We start from the raw sequence: 17,896 nt of genomic DNA, 5'->3' as shown, positions 1-17,896 counted from the left end.
TAAAAAAAACCCACACACACAAACAAAAAAATAAATAAATAAAATACAATACACACATAATCTCCATAGGCCTCAATGCAAATAATAAATGTAGGGGGAAAAGTACACATACAGTATTTGATATCACCACATGCGTAACAATGCTGGAAAAAATAATCACATGATTAAACCTGCACAGTGGCCAGTCCTGAAGGGGTCAAGTTATAACCATCAATGATTCTTTTACATCAGGTATCTTCTTCTTGCTAGCTTTTGTTGCACTTCCAACAGATGATGTAGATACTTCTAAAAATAAACTTCAATGAAAGGAGACATTGTCCTACGAGTGTGTGTTTATGGATTTACGAGTGTAAAGGTACTACTCACCTGCAACTAGTAACATATGCTGCATCGGATCAATAGATAGCAAACCAAATATGAAGTAGGGCTATAAAGTTATATTGATAAGTTTCTGTAATATGCATGACAGATTTGTGGCTCAAGAATTATGGCCCACGGTTATGTTTCCTGTACTAAAATATGGATTTGGAATTGAAAAGGATATGAAAAAAAATAGCAACATAATTTCACAATTTAATTTAGCAATATAGAAATCAAGCCAGATATGAAGGTAATCTATTATAAAGCTCCTTATTGGTACCACTCTAATACATAGGATATATGTTTTATAATATAAAAAGGGACCGCCATGGGTACAGTTTATAGGCTTAAGTTTCACTTTATGACTGAAAAGATGGCTTAGTAGGATTTTGCAACATGCATATAATGTTATCATGATAAGGCCTCATGTTCACGTGTTCGACAGTTTGTTCACTGTACAAAAAACGAGACATACAGTACATTGCAAAACAGACACCAATGGATCCTGACAGGCTTCTGTCTGGTGCCTGTTCATTTAACAGGATTTGAAAAGATGAAAAAAATAATCCTTACAATTTTTTATCTGCTCAGATTGCACTAAATAAAGAGATTTTGTGATAGAGATGCCTAGCACAGCACAAAAAAACATGGACCTATGTAATACAGGAAACCAGGAATACAGGACCACTATGGGTACAATTTGTAGGATAAATGTTCTCCATACCGTACATAACAGGTTACTGTGGCACAAGAAGCACATGACTGCTGCCTTGGTTCTGAGTTTGAAATTGACAAGGATATAATAATGCCCTTATTTATATAGCACCAGCTTATTCCACAGCGCTGTACAGAGATGAACCCAGGACCCCAGTGCTGCCTGGCAACCACTGAGTAATTAGGAACATAATAAATGTACTGAGTGTAGCAATATACAAATCAAACCAAATATCATCCAAAGCTCTTGAGAGGCTGTATTCATTCAGTTTTATTTAAATTATATAACTTAATAATGGTAACAACTGTGCTACTTAAAAACAGAGGATATGTGCATTGTCATAGAGAAGGTGACCGCCATGGGTACCATACATAGACTGAATTTTCCTCTCTGATGGAAAATGGTCTAATAGACTTCTATAATATATGAAAAGTTAGCATGGTAGAAAAGGAAGCATTGTTTTTGATGTCTTGTTTCCTGGGTTTGGAATTGATGTAGGTTTCACTATAAAAGTAATATTTTTTATATGGCTTTAATATGGCAAACACAGCAAACCAAATGTGAGCCATTTGACCTTATACCCAATAAAGATGTATTTACATGTTAAGGCTTATTGCTTCAACCATCATGTCAATCTAATGTAAAAGACATGAATATGGTAAAATAGAGGGGGACTGCTATGGGTGCCATTTGTAGGCAAACATGCTCTGCTCTAATCAAGTCTGTTTAAAAGCATTGTTTTGCATGAAAGGGTAGTACTATGACATGGAAAGCACAGTCACAGGATTGCTTCTGATGTCTTTTATCCTAGGATCAAAATGGACCCCAGTAAAAATATACTAGTACTTAAATACAAATACATACCATAATTATAAAACTGGAATAAATACCTATACAACCAAAGCTATGAATAAGTTATATCCTTTAAATGTGTGATAGAGATATTAGTCTATTATTTAAAATATTTCACATTTTTTATGTGGGATTTGCTTTTGGGATTTTTCTTCTATTTTTCATCTTAATGTATTTATTATAAAATAATCCTAAAATCTTGCAGTTTTCATTCTGAGTCTTACTGTTTCGTCTGTGATGATAAGGAGAAGGCTGATGGAAAGTGATCTGTACAGCATTACAGGAAAATTTGAGACCAGAAGATTAAGGAATAACAGATAACACCTTAAGCCTCCCCTCCTCTGTAGAATGACCTTTGCAAGGGTCAGAGAGGAGACAAAGCATGATTACAGATGTGTTCCATACAAATAATAGGGTCTGGGCCAGTCTATTGTGTCTATGTCCATGAGGCTTGCCATAAAACATGTCACTTAATGCTGTTAAACACATAGCAGGTAAGATGTCTGCCACCACAGTAAAGTGTAAAAAAAAATATAATTAAAAAAAATATATAAAAAATTAGAAAAAAGAACATATTTCAGTATCTGGATGTAATCAATAAAAAAAACCTATGTTCTCTTTTAACAATTGTACTTGTTAACTCCTTATTGCTTACTACTAACTATGTGGATATATAGTAATATAAAGGGGGACTGTAATGGGTACCATTCATACCCAGAAATGTCCTACATTGATCTAATCAATTAATAGGACTGTGATTATGTGAGAAGATAGCACTATAACAAGTGACTCCATATTGATAACCACTATGTCACATATGTTAACATAGCAGGGGACCACCATGGGGTTTGTATACAGGCTACTATTCAAAACTGGAACTCGGCTAATAGGATTCTATAATATCAATGAGGCACAGTGCTGTGATACAGCTGTCAGGATTTCTGATACAAAATCCACCAGACTATGATGTTTCTGTACTGTTTTGCTGGAGGGGTTGTACGCCACACTCCAGTATCATATGGTGTCCATTTTAGGACTTTTCTTATTCTGATCTTGTTTCACACTTTCATGTACTATTTATATGCATATTTATAGCGGTTCTAATATTAGAAGATTTTCTTTGAACAAACTTGGGGTTTTCAGCTGTTCGGCTGGCATGAACATGCCCTGTTACCCAACACATTTGTAGATAGGAATATTACAGTAAAGTGAACTCTTCGAGTTGAGCTTTAGCAATAGTGAAGAGCACAGTTCATTTTCCATGGCCAGTATCTAAGCTTTAGAGTCTTTATGAAAATGTCCTGTTATATTTACATCTTTTTCGCTTCATGTTCCATCAAGAAAAGCCACAGACATCAGGTTTTTACCATGTTAGTACAACTGGATGTCCCTTTAAAGACTTGATGATGGATGTCAGTAAACCTGGTCCATGAATGAAGTCCATACAGGAAATATAGAAGATTCAGGTAGCCGCTGGTAGATCTCTGTCTGTTTCTGTTTCCTTCTACCAGTAAAAAAAAAAGAAAGAAAAATGATGCATATATAAGTATGTACATGCTTAGGGGAAGATAAATGCTTTGATTTAGAGAGAGTCTAGCATTACCATATCCCATACTAGCTTCTATATGGGAAGATCTGCACAGTGACGCTGAGCTCAATGATGGGCTCGGTTTTAAAATCAGTTGCGTTGTTCCAAAGACATGGGCCAAAAACAGTAAATGCAAATTGCTCAGTACACTGAAAGGGGACTACACAGGGGACCATCTACTATAGGGGGACCTACACAGGGGACCATATACTATGAAGGGACTACAAAGGGGGCCATCTACTGAATGTGGCTGCACAGAGGGGGCGATCTTCTATATAGGGGAAGCACAGAAGGACCTAATACTGTATAGAAAATGCACAGAGAGGCCTAATATTACGTGGAATCTGCTCAGAGAAGCCTGATATTATAGGGGAATTTAACCAAGGGGCATAATACTGTATGACCGCTGCATGGAGGGGCCTAATACTATATTACGGCTGTAAAGAAGGGCCTAACACTATATGGCCATGTTCACATGGCGTATTGTACCAGCCGTTCCGTGACCCGGCCGGTCTCTGCAAAGATCATCCCGGCCATTACTGCAGGACCAGCCAGATGATCTTGATGGCCATAGAGTTCTGATGCAGGCGCATCGGCGCACGCCTGCATCAGAACTTCCCATAGCGCACTGTGAAGCAAGTGGCCGCAGCTGCTCGCTCCACAGTGTGCACTGACATGGTTTCCTATTCACTGAATAGCGGCCACAGAAAACTGACATATCAGTTTGTTTGCGGCGCCGCTTGGGATCCCGGCCAGAACAAGTTTTAGTCCAGTAGCTTGGCAAGGCGGGGTGTCAATGAACTGCAGTGGCTCTCTCCCTGCCTCCCTTTTATTTCGGTATGCCCCTGGCATGGATGAAGGGGAAGAGAGAGGTTTTGTAGGCCTAGGACAAAGATGCTCTAGGTACCACCCCAATGACACCCCGCCTTGCTGAGCCTCTGAAATAGAACTTGTTTTTACCCAAAATACCAGCCCCAGGAGAAAGACAAATCCCGGGACCAGACATGGCATGTTGAAGTGTAGAATATGGTAACAGTGGTTTGGGGTACAGATTTTCTTTAAGTATACAGTGTAAGGCTATGTTCACATAGCGTATTAGACCGGCCATTCCATAAAAAGATAATCCCGGCCAGTACTGCAGCACCGGCCAGATGATCTTTCCTGCTGCAGAGTTCTGATGCGGGCGCATCTGTGTGTATATGCCGGGATCCCATAGAAGATAAGGCAGCGTGTCTTTTTGTACAAAGTACGGCCGTTGTTGCCGATTGCAACAACAGCCATACATTTACGAAAAGATACACTGGGGGAACATAGCCTTATAATGCATGGAAATTGTTTTACATATGTTAAAGTCAATCTGTGACTCCCCATGACCCACCCCAAGCCGCTGGTACATTTGAATAGTTGGTTGATAATAAAAGAAGTCCATTGCTGTGTTTCAAAATCTTGCTGGTGCCATTATTTGAAGAAAAAAGGACTTTTATTCCGGTGTCAGCGGGGTCAAAGAGGCGGAGCCTAGGCCTGCAATGCCTCTCTGTACTTCATCCTCCCATCTCTGCATTTCAGTCATCACCCTGGGCTCGATTATCTCCCCTCCCACTGTACGAATCTTGCACACGCGCAGTTGCAAGTGGGGCAGCACAGACGCAGTGATGCAAGCTAGAGTCCCACGTCCGCAAACCGTTAGGGCATGTGGGGGGACCCTGACAGTAAAGGAAATCCCTGTTCTGCTATGTTAACGCCAGTACAGGGGCAGCTAAAGCATCTGCAGTGCAAAGATTTTACCAAACAGCTACCTATATCTCAGCTTCCAGGAAGCAAAGCCTCAATTCATAGTGACGTGTCACTTATTCTGTGCATATACCAAGCGGAACAGTGGAAAGGGGAAAAACACTCCATGTGCACATACCCTTGGAGTGAAACCAAGGCACATAAGGCAAAAAATGAGTCGGCCGTTTGCTGGCATACTCAAGTGGGGATTGGCTCCAGCACACCAATTGCATGGGTCCGCCAGGAGAATTTATCTTGTGTATATGTGAATGAGCTAGGAAAACAGGGAATGTTCACACAGCATCTTTTGATGTGTATTTTGGCAATAACATATGTATTATGTGCCGAGATATGCAAATAAAACTCCCCCAACATGTGCCCCATTGATTTTAATGGGAAATACGTGCCATTGTTATCTTGGCGTGTATTTTTTTACAACGTTCTTTGGTGAATACATCATATTACATTGGATTTTTCAGTACACATCAAAATCTAAAAGAACCTGGAAAACACACATGTATTTATCAGCCTCCTTTCTCATAGTGTAAACACTCTCAAAGTCAAACCCCATCATAAGGCCTGAGACCCCTATGCACCTTATACCCACAGATCTAGGAGGCAGCACAGGTTACATTCCTCCCGTCTTTGTGTTCTTCTTACGTCATTTCTTCCTCTCTATCTTCCACCATCATGAGCGATTGACATACAAAGCAATACAGTCTATCAAGGCAAAAGTCTTACATAAAGGAAATGATTCAGAGTGATATAAACCACACAAAGTGATTTCTACATGTGATGCACAGTTACTTGTCAGAAATCTGACGTTACCTAGTAAGGGTGTTTTGCGTATGTTGCAATTGTTCAGAAACTGCTTACAGTGAGTTCATGCCCCTTCGCTAGAAGCAGGTGCTACCACTCTATCATACACTGTGATCACTGGTTATTTGGACACCATGACTCTTTGACAATGCAGGTCAATAGGGACAATCATAGGCGTAGCTACCATAGAGGCTGGGTAGGCAGCTGCTATAGGGCCGTGGGGGAGGGGGGCCCGGGGATGCACAGGGAAGATAAGAGCCAACCTGTGTCCTTCTGCTTCACCCCTTAGGTACTGCTGTGTGTAAGTGACCCAAAGTTTATTTTCATGCTGCAACATAAAAATGTGTTAATAAGCAGAAGACAAGGCGATCTCTACTTCACTGCTCTAATAACCCCTGATCTCTGTTCTCCTGAGCCCTGCAGAGGTCAGGGGTTATCAGTGCATGAGCCATCTCTCTCTCTCTCTTCTGCTTTTAACCCTTTTTTGTGTTGCAACATGTAAGTGGGGTTTATGTCACTTACACAGCAGTACATAAGGGGTTAAGCAGAAGGTAGTCTGCTCCTGCACCTATGTATTTAACCATAACGGCTCCTTATGGGCCCTTATAGTTAAATACAGTGGACTGAGAGACGATTGGCTCTCTGCTCTGCCACAAGAGACTTTATTCTTTGGCCACATCACCGAGTATATACAACTACTACACAACAACTAACAACTACTATACAACAACAAAACAGTGCCATAAATTTAATTGTGGCAATACTTGGTATTGCAGCTCTGCCTAAGCTAAAGTAAGTTGCAATATCAGACTCCAGCACTTATATGTATGGTGTAGTGTCTGGTTAACAATGAGAGGTGTGTAGCCCCTATAGTCTGCAACTACCAGAAATCAGACCCACATCAGTCTGATACTAATCGATGTCTCTTGGAAGTCTACAGACCTTTCCTTCAACTTTATAACTTGTCTACACTTTGCACTGTCATCTCTGAGGCCACATATAGACAGGTGTGCGTCTTTCACAATCACAGCCAGTCATTGAATGTACCGCAATCGTAAGCATATCTCACAAGGAAGATGGATGGAAACAGGATGCACCTGAGCTCAACAGAGTTCACAGAAAACAATCTGAATACTTACAGTAAATGTGATTAGAGATGAGCAGAGTTTCAAGAGTTTGGTTTGGCAAGTTCATTGAACTTCAGCAAAATGTTTGGTTCGAACCAAATTAGTTTAGTCTAAACCTCATGTATAACACATAGGTCTTAGAGCCCACCAAAAAAAATATAGTTTTGGTGGCCGATGCCTGTCTGTGTTTACACGCACACCTTGAAAGATGGAAGACGCATTGGCTTTTTCCAAAAATTCTCCCTGTTTTGGGAGCAGCAACTGGTTTGGCACCAGGAAAGTGAAGAAGCTTTTTGCAAGTTGTCAAGAGCAGCAACAGGATTGGCACCCTAGAAAGTGACACACAACCCTCTACACATAGCTTCTTCACAACAATTAGTGTACCAAGAAACCTAAAGGGGTTATCCAGTGCTAAAAAACGTGGCCACTTTGTTTCAGAAACAGCACCGCTCTTGTCTCCAGGTCAGGTGTGGTTTGCAATTAAGCTCCATTCACTTCAATGGAACTGAATTTCAAAACCCGACCCAAACTGGAGACAAGAGCGGTGCTAACTCTGAAACAATGCGTCTTCCGTCTTTTGGGTTGGGTTTTGTAATTCAGTTCCATTGAAGTGAAAGGAGCTTAATTGCAAACCACACCTGACCTGGAGACAAGAGCAGTGCTGTCTCTGAAACAAAGTGGGCATGTTTTTGTAGCGCTGTATAACCCTTTTAAGGGTGCGTTCACACCTACAGGATCTGCAGCAGATCTGCAGCAGATTTGATGCTGTGTTCAGTTATTTAAATGAAATCTGCTGCAGAAAATCAGCTGCAGATCCTGTAGGTGTGAACGCACCATAAGGGTACAAACCCACACACCGTATACACAGCAGATACACAGCAAAAACGCAGCAGATTTGAAGCAGATTTGGTGGTGCAGATTTGATGCTGTGTCCAGTTATTTAGATCTAATCTGCTGCGTGTTTGTTGCGTGTTTGTTGCGTATCGCAGCAGTAAATAAGCTGCGTATACGGTGTGTGGGTTTGTACCCTAAGGGTACAAACACACACACCGTATATGCAGCGTATTTACTGCTGCGATACGCAGCAAATAGGCAGCAAATACGCAACAAATACACAGCAGATTAGATCTAAATAACTGGACACAGCATCAAATCTTCACCATCACATCTGCTGCGTATTTGCTGCATATCTGCTGCGTATCTGCTGCATATACGATACGCAGCAGATCTGCAGCAGATTTGATGGTGCAGATTTGATGCTGTGTTCAGTTATTTAGATCTAATCTGCTGTGTATTTGTTGCGTATTTGCTGCGTATTTGCTGCATATCGCAGCAGTAAACACGCAGCATATATGCCGTGTGTGTTTATACCCTAAAGGGGTATTTGAAGCAAAATGCAAAATGCAAAATTGCTTTCTTTTGAAGTTTGTCCCCTTGCTGTCGTATTGATAGCTCATTGCCTAGAATCTCGAACACTGATATCACCCTAGAAGTGAGAGTGGGACACAGTTGGGCGAAGACAAAAAGGGCAGATGGGAAAACCGCTGTAACATGTATTAAAACATGCCGAACGCTGTCTGCCGAGCTGCTTTAACTACAATTATTGGAGGGAATTTATTAATGGTGTTTGTTTAAGTTTGATGAAAATTGGCGCAAATATTCGATTGTTCTTTTTCTTTGCACTAGGTTTTTAGACAAGGCATTGATACATTCCCCCCATGTATTGTGTTACTACTTCTAAGTGTGTTGGCTGGGACATCTAAGTGTTTTTCATTGGCTGGGACATCACCCCTACACCGCCTCCTGATTAGCTTGGAAAACTGTTTGCAAGGCATTATGGGCTACCTTGATGTCATGCAATCCCTCCTCCTCACAAGTCAATGTTTGTTTTAATCTAAACTTTTAACAAAGTTTAGAACAACATGGGTTCAATGGGTTTGTTTCAGTGAACCCTAAATATGATGCAATGTAAAAGTGAAGGGTGTAAATACTCCCTAAATACCACTGAATAAGGGTGGTATTACACGGGCCGAGCAGGGCCCGATAATACCTGTAAAGGAGCAGCGATCTGCTAGATTGTCGCTCGTTTACTGGGCCTATTACACGACCTGATAATCGTTTAACAAGGGCTGCAGGGACATCATTACCGATGTCCTTGCAGCCCTTGTTTAAACTCCATACATTACCTATCCATGCTCCAGGGCTGCTTCTGCGGTCCGCTTCTCCACAGGTCCCGCGCGCTCTAGCTTCAGAGTGGCCTGTCGGCTGACAGGCCGCTCAGCCAATCACAGGCCGGGCCCGCCGCGGCCTGTGATTGGCCTGGGCAGCCTGTCAGCTGAAAGGCCGCTTTGAAGCTAGAGCGAGCGGGACCCCGGGAAAAGACCGAAGGAGCAGCCCTGGAATGTGGATAAGTAATGTATATCGTCAGTCGACGGCCGCGCACCGCCATTACACGTAGCGGTGCGCGGTCGACGCCCGCTGAAAATAGGTCAGAACCTATATCAACGATCAGCCGATGATCGTTTTCATCGGCTGATCGTTGTATTTACTACATGGAGCGATCATTGGCCAATTCGGCCAATTATCGTCTCGTGCAATAGTACCCTAACTAGAGATGATGGCAGAGATCATTCATCCTGTGAAATTCACTGGGTACTACTATCTGTGCACTGCACTGTTCTGAATAAACACGTCTTATGGTCACCACCATAAGGTGTATAACATATACTGGTCACAACTATAAGGGCAAATTCAGAAGGAGTAAAACTGATGGAATTCCGCGGTGGAACTCTCCGCCGCAGAATCCCGGCAGCCTCCATGTCATACAGGCAGTCTATGGGAGGGCTCGCGCCTCCTCTCTCTGCGCGGAGGAATTGACATGTCAAGAGAGAGAGAGGAGGTGCGCAAGCCCTCCAATAGACTGCCTGTATGACATGGAGGCTGGCGGGATTTCGCCAGTTTTACCCCATGTGAACTGGCCCCAAGGCTTATAACATATACAGGTCACAACTATAAGGCTCATAACATATACAGTTCACAACCATAAAGTGTCCTGGTTTCGAGTGTCACATTACCTCAATTGTATATTGTTTTAAATCACTTTCTATGTCGAATAGCTTGACTGGAACCAATGGCGGATCACTCTGGTTGACATTTACAGCTCGGCCTTCTTCGGGTGACTGAGTAGATATTACACCCCTCTTCTTCCAATGGTTTAACATGGAATCCAATTTTTCAGAAGAACTCTGGTTGTTGGGCGGCTTCTCCTCTATGGATGTAGTAGAGACAACAGTTTCGCTAAGTTCCTCCACTAAAACCTCTCTTTGTAAAGGTGAGTTCTCTGTAGTTTTTGCTGGCTGTTTCTTCACTGACGGTTCTTTACGAATTACAGCATATAAGGGTTCGGCAACAACCTGGGCCTTACTGTCTTCACCCTTCATAGGGGCTTCAGGACTCGGAAGCTCAGATATAGTCACCTGGTATGATGGAGGGTCTTCCATCTCATCGGCTGATACATATAAAGGGTTAACTCTTTCTAGTGTAGAGGAATCATGCATTGGATCAATGGCTGTCCTGTCATTGTTATCTGTTTTTGTAAAGAGAGAATAGACATCATCAGAGGCAAAAGCTAAAAGGGGTAAATCCTACAATCTAAAGTTATTCCCTATCCATAGAATAGGGGATTACTAGCTGGGGTGTGGGGGTCCGATACAGATGATGAAAAAAGAGGTGAAAACTGAAAGATAAATGGCTTTGTTGCCATAGAAACCAATCACAGTGAAGCTTTAATTTTTCAAGACCAGAATAGAAAATGAAAGTTGTACTGTGATTGGTTGCTATGGGCAACAAAGGCAAAACAAAAGCTGTCCTGTTATTGCTTGAGGGTAAGGGCCAGTTCACACAGAGTAAAACTGGCGGAATTCCTCTACCGTCAGCTTCCGTGTCATGCAGGCCAGTCTACGGAGAGAGGAAACGCGAGCCCTCTCATAGACTGCCTGTATGACACAGAGTCTGGTGGGATGAGCACTGTTTCTTGTACAATGATAAAGTTTTATTTCTAAGGGTGGTATTACACGGACCGAGCAGGGCCCGATAATACCTGTAAACGAGCGCCGATCTGCTAGATCGTTGCTCGTTTACTGGCTTTATTACACGGTCCGATAATCGTTTGACAAGAGCTGCAAGGACATCGTTACCGATGTCCTTACAGCCCTTGCTAAACTGGCATACATTACCCATCCACGTTCCAGGGCTGCTCCTGCCGTCCGCTTCTCCCGGAGTCCCGTGCGCGCTCTAGCTTCACAGCGGCCTGTCAGCTGGTAGGCCGCTCAGCCAATCACAGGCCGGGACCGCTGCGGGCCGCTGACAGGCCGCTGTGAAGCTAGAGCGCGCACGGGACCCCGGGAGAAGCGGACGGCAGGAGAAGCCTTGGAACGTGGATGGGTAATGTATATCGTTAGTCGCCGGCCACGCACCGCTATTACACGTAGCGGTGCGCGGTCGGCGCCCGACAAAAATAGGGTTTAACCTATATCAACGATCAGCTGATGATCGTTGTCATCGGCTGATCGTTGCATTTATTACATGGCGCGATAATCGGCCGAATCGGGCCAATTCGGCCGATTATCGTTCCGTCTAATAATACCCTAAGAGTGGACGAGCCCTCTAAATGTACACTTACTGCTCAGTGCATCTTCCCCTTCCACCAGTTGATCCCTCATCTCCTTCACACTGTCATACAGAGGATCATCCAGCTCCAGTGCAGTAGGAGCAGTCTGTAGGTCCTCGGGGGGAGGCGGGAGGACTCTGTGCATTATATCAGGAGACTTGCTATCAGATTCATTCTTAACAGTCCCCCGGACCTTGCGGGGTGATGCCACTTTATTATTTTCCTTTTTGTTCTTTTCTGGATCTACTTCAGTGCCTGTAAGGAGAAAAAGAGGCCCCCATAAGCCATAAGACTCATATATAGAGCAATAATACCATTGTTGCCAACAGTCCTGGTTTTGCTGGGACAGTCTCGGCAAATTAATATCCCGTGCATGTCCTGGAAGCCCCGCCACTCGAGTCCCCTTTACTTAATTACAAGCCTACTAATGAGACTTGTAGTTAAAAGTAAACTGCTCTGACCGAGTGGGAAACCATTGGTTGGGGGGATGTCCATGGGGGGTTTATTCTAAAGAAGGGATGAATGATTGCCTGGGGGGGGGGTATTTTGACAGCAACAATGGTGAAAACAATAGTTAGAATACAGAAACCCCAGTTTCCCAGCATCTTGTATTGTACTCAGCATGATAGGAGTCACCCAGCTTTCCAGGATCTTATACTCAGTATGATAGGAGGTCACCCAGCTTTCCAGCATCTCGTACTCAGTATGATGGAAGTCGCCCAGCTTTCCCAGCATCTTGCACTCGGTATGATAGAGGTCACCCAGCTTTCCCAGCATCTTGTACTTAGTATGATGGAGGTCACCCAGCTTTCCCAGCATCTTGTACTCAGTATGATAGAGGTCACCCAGCTTTCCCAGCATCTTATACTCAGTATGATGGAAGTCGCCTAGCTTTCCCAGCATCTTGCACTCGGTATGATAGAGGTCACCCAGCTTTCCCAGCATCTTGTACTCAGTATGATGGAGGTCACCCAGCTTTCCCAGCATCTTGTACTCAGTATGAAGGAGGTCACCCAGCTTTCCCAGCATCTTGTACTCAGTATGATGGAGGTCACCCAGCTTTCCAGCATCTTATACTCAGTATGATGGAGGTCACCCAGCTTTCCAGCCTCTTGTACTCAGTATGATGGAGGTCACCCAGCTTTCCCAGCATCTTGTACTCAGTATGATGGAGGTCACCCAGCTTTCCAGCATCTTGTACTCAGTATGATGTGGTCACCCAGCTTTCTCACCATCTTATACTCAGTATGATGGGGGTCATCCAGCTTTCTACCCATCCTATACTCAATATGATGTGGTCACCCAGCTTTCCCAGCATCTTATACTCAGTATGATGTGGTCATCCATCTTTCCAGCATCTTGTACTCAGTATGAGGGAGGTCACCCAGCTTTCCAGCCTCTTGTACTCGGTATGATGGAGGTCACCTAGCTTTCCAGCATCTTGTACTCAGTATGAAGGCGGTCACCCAGCTTTCCAGCATCTTGTAGTCAGTAATTAGGAGCTCAACCAGCTTTCCAGCATCTTGTAGTCAATATGATGGAGGTCACCCAGCTTTCTAAGCATCTTATACTCGGTATGATGGAAGTCACCCAGCTTTCCCAGCATCTTGTACTCAGTATGAATTGGGTCACCCAGCTTTCCCTGAATCTTATACTCAGTATGATGGAGGTCACCCAGCTTTCCCAGCATCTTGTACTCATGTGTATGGTCCTAGCTGTAAGGTCAATACAATACACAATATAGAGGACAATATAGAGAAAATTCCGAAAACCAATTAACACAGATGACAAGCCACACCCACAACAGACCACACCCCCATAGACCACACCCACAATAAGCCATGCCCCTCGTTGTCAAAGCCTTAGGCTACGTTCACACAGAGCAAAAGGAGCGGATTACGCAAGGAAATATTTCCGCCTGAAATCAACTGACCCTGAATTCCGAGCAAAATATAAGCAGAATGTAAGCAGAATCCCTGCGTATTCTGCTAGGAAAGTGTTCAGCTCGTAATCAGCTCTTGACAAATTCAGCACGGAATACTCGAGGAATCCGCGCTGAATCCGCATGCATTCAGCGCTGAAATTCAGCGAGTATTTGGTGAGTAAACTAGACTATACCAGAACATATACTAGAATCCTCCCCCCCCCCCTTTTCCCCATTTCCGCGCTGATTCAGTGAGTAATTTCCGCTTGTATTACGCTTGTATTCTGCGCTGAATACGCGCGTATTCCGCGCTGAAACAGAAAATCAGAGCCCCATTGATTTGTATAGGCTTCCGCTAGCGGAAGAATGAACATGTTCATTCTTCTGGCGGAAAGCGGATTAGTTCAGTGCGGAAATTCCACTGTGTGAACTGCAGAGCAGAATTTCCATTCAACACAATGGAAATTAGCTCTGCACCTATTTTAATGGCTAAAATTTCAGCGCTGATTCAGCGCAGAAATTCAGCTGCTTTTGCTCAGTGGGAACGAGCCCTTAGTGTTCCTGGAAAAAAAATATAATGTAATACTGACATGATACGACTGAAGTTTGTGACAATGTGTCAGTACAAGAAATAGCAGTCAGCCTTCAGTCAAAGAGAGGACAGGATAGGCCGACATGTTCAGATCATCAAGGACTGCTAACACTGATGCCAAGAAGAAGCCCTCAGCTGTGTGAGCAGGACTAGGTTTGCACACGTTGACTGTAAGCTTAGATAGTCATGTTCACTGACAACAAGCAGATTTTGTGAAGTGATGGGCAGAGCTGCATGGCTTGTTACAGTACAGAGATCAGTAAATTAGGAAGGTTCCCAATGAATGTCAGCAAGCCGAGATCTTGAAGATCGTTCAGAATTATAATGGAAAATTCTACAGATACATTTCTAAAACATTGGGAAGACATAGCTGAAGGTGAGCGGCATCCCGGCTGTGTGGATAATGTACAGTACCTGCCGCTAATTCATCATCATTATATCTTATATCCCAGGATTGGGGACACATTCTTGGCTTCAGCTCCTGACATCATCAAAGGTGAGCACTACACTGCCAAAAGAGTGCTAAAAGTAAAAGTAACCTCCCCTGATGTGCCGAGACATGCTGCCATGTCCTTCTGCTACAACGCATCCGCTCCATACTGTGTCTCTGATACAACGAGAACTAAGAGGAGAAAATGACCCTGTTCTTCCTGTAGTCTCCTTGCCTCAGACCCCTGGTCTTCCTGTAATCCCCTTGTCTCGGGTCCCTGGTCCTCCACAGGTCCTGCTCTTACATACAGTAGGTCTCCCTGTCTAAGGGCTCTATAGTGATCACAGAGCTTATTACAAGGCTCAATTATCTTGAAGCAAGGGCTACACGGACATCAGGGGCGGATTAATTTTACCATAGGCCCCGGGCTGTTCACCAAGCCTGGGCCCCTCACCCCACTGTAACTATGGTGGCACTCGCCTGGCGTTCATAGTACAGTATAGATAATGTCATGATATCCTGATTTGTGCAAAATTGCAATTAAAAAACAGTGATTTTTTGCAAATCATTGCAAAAGTGTAGCCAGGAGACACCACTGAAAGTATAAGTCTTTTTGGGTGGTCATGGGCCCCCCAAGAGCTCAGGGCCCCGGGCTGCCGCCTGGAACGCCCCTGTTATAATCCACTACTGACGGACATGATTAGCAATATCCATGCAGCCCTTTCTTTACAAGTGTAAAATAAAAGTTCACGCATTATCAGCTGTTGGCCGTTCATCGATGGTGGGTATGTGCGTCCGGTCATCGGCTGATTGTTGTCTGTATTACCGAAGCAATAATCTGGCAGAATATCGTTCAGTGTAAGGGTATGAGCACACTTCGGAAATTCGCGCGGGCGCGCGTGTCTCCACCTGTGTCATAGACTCCATTCTATGCACGGCGTCCAAAGAATGAACGTGCCCGCTCGCAGTCCGAAAGTGAACGCGATCGGCGGATTCCGCAACGGATTTTCCGTCGATTTTCCGAAATGTACACATACCCTCATAGGGCCCTAAGACACCTGGTCTTACTGTGGTCTCTTTGTCTCGGGCAACTGGTCTTCTTGTAGTCTTCCTGACTTAGGCCCTTGGTCTTCATGTGATCACTGTGTCTTGGACTCTGTCTTTATGTATTCCTCTTGTCTCTTGCTTTCTCAGGCCATTGGTCTTCTTGTGCTCTCCTTGATTTAAGGACTTGGCCTCTCAGGCCCCTGATCTTCTTGTCACAGACCCCTAGTCTTTATGTAGTCCCCTTGTCTCGGGTCCCAGGTCCTTCCTTTGTCTCAGGCCTCTGGTCTTTCTTTAGTCTCCTTGTCTCAGGCCTAAGGTCTTCTTGTGTTCTCCTCATCTCAGGGTCTTGGTCGGCCCTTGGTCTCCCTGTAATCTCCTTTTCCAAGGCACCTAGTCTTCTTATGATCTTGATTGGGGTTCTTAGTCTTACTTGGGCATTTGGTCTTCATTTGGTCCTTTTGTCTCTTGGCTCCTGGTTTTCAGTCCCCTTGTCTTGGATTCCACATCATCACGTAGTCTTCTTGTCTCAGGCCCCTGGTCTTCTTGTGTTGGACTCCAGGGGGGAGATTTATCAAAGGGTGTAAAATTTAGACTGGTGCAAACTGCCCACAGCAACCAATTACAGCGTCTTTTTTAGTTTACCAGAGCTGAAAGTTGAGCTGTGATTGGTCGCTGTGGGCAGTTTGCACCAGTCTAAATTTTACACCCTTTGATAAATCTCCCCCCAGGTCTTTATCTAGTCTCCCTGACTCAAGCCCTTGGTGTTTCTATATTCTCCTTTTTCTTGGGCCATTAGACCTCCTGCTCTCAACTTAACTTGGGGCACCTGTTCTTCTTACACTGAAGATTCTTTTATAAATTGAACCTATCACATTGTATGTGTCGTCTGATCTATCAACATCATATTATAAAGCAGATTGATATATATCTTTGTGGAAAAGGTTCAGTAGAACTTGTAACTTATTGATTAAACTCTCTTAGCTTTTGATGCTTAGGAGTCCAGTGGGCGGTCCTATCATTGACTAGCACTGTCCACTAAAGTGTAGGGGTTACAATCAATAAGTTAAAAGTAATATACTGTATACATTTTTTTTTTTACAGAAAGCTATATATTAATCTGCTCAGCTCCTCCTGCTCTATAACATGATTCCCATACACTACGTAACATTTTTGTGGTGACAGGTTCCCTTTAAACACATATCTATGCCTAACCAAAAATACAGGATATCCTATTGGCCTAAATAGACTGGGCCCCAGGATAGCGTCTTGCTCACAGTTGGCAGCGGTCCCTCGCCCACATGTCAGAACTTTACAAGTTATTAATTGGAGCCTATCAGGCCCTATATAAAAGCTTATCATGGGGTTATTAAGACTCTACCAGTAAGCACAGGCTCCTCTGCCTTCGGCTCTTCCTGTCTCTGCTTGCTCAGCAAGAAGCAGAAACAAAGCTTTTGTCTTACTGAAGCTTTCCAGGTTCTCATCACACCCACAAAGAAGAATGTGTATCAACATCAAGGAATTACAAGCAAGCGGGACCCTCCATCGTGCTTCCTCCTCATATTGTAGTGAGGGGGACCTGCCACTAGGGGATGTCACTCAGTGATGCGAACAACGGACAATGTGGGAATATTAGATTATGGTCCTGTAAGCTTCTATGTGTGGGAGGAAGATTCCAACAAAACAGATTTACCATCTGGCTGTGTATAATGGAAAAGGAGACAGCAGTGATGGGTCGGGACCTCACAGCCATTACAGACAATGGGTTATGGAGGACTTGTGGTTATCCAGGACATCACACCTCCGTGGTTATGTAGCACAATGCACCCCCAAAGTTATATAGCACATCACTCCCCCATAGTAATGTATCACAATGCACCCACATAGTTATACTAGCCCATAGTTATATAGCTCATCGCTACCCCATAGTAATGTATCACAATGCACCTCCATAGTTAAACAGTACATTGCACCTCCATAGTTATGAGGCATATCGCTCCCCCATA

At 43.8% G+C, this 17,896-nt stretch overlaps 1 protein-coding gene across 3 annotated transcripts in view; it reads right to left on the bottom strand.

Annotated features, from left to right (window-relative positions):
• Positions 1 to 603: 603 nt before the first annotated feature.
• LOC138795973 (uncharacterized) overlaps positions 604 to 17,896 on the bottom strand; it is a 37,537-nt gene continuing 20,244 nt past the window's right edge. For all 3 annotated transcript variants that reach the window (XM_069975772.1, XM_069975771.1, XM_069975773.1), the window contains exons 5-7: positions 11,913 to 12,155; positions 10,306 to 10,817; positions 604 to 3,431 (exon numbers count right to left, since the gene is read on the bottom strand). In XM_069975772.1, coding sequence (XP_069831873.1) covers positions 3,390 to 3,431; positions 10,306 to 10,817; positions 11,913 to 12,155 — 797 coding nt within the window. In that variant the 3' untranslated portion in view covers positions 604 to 3,389. The remainder of the gene's footprint in view (positions 3,432 to 10,305; positions 10,818 to 11,912; positions 12,156 to 17,896) is intronic.

Source organism: Dendropsophus ebraccatus, chromosome 6 (genome assembly GCF_027789765.1).
Source record: "Dendropsophus ebraccatus isolate aDenEbr1 chromosome 6, aDenEbr1.pat, whole genome shotgun sequence".
Taxonomy (NCBI): domain Eukaryota; kingdom Metazoa; phylum Chordata; class Amphibia; order Anura; family Hylidae; genus Dendropsophus; species Dendropsophus ebraccatus.
Note: the sequence above shows the minus strand (reverse complement) of the source record. Positions and strands in the feature narration are given on the sequence as shown.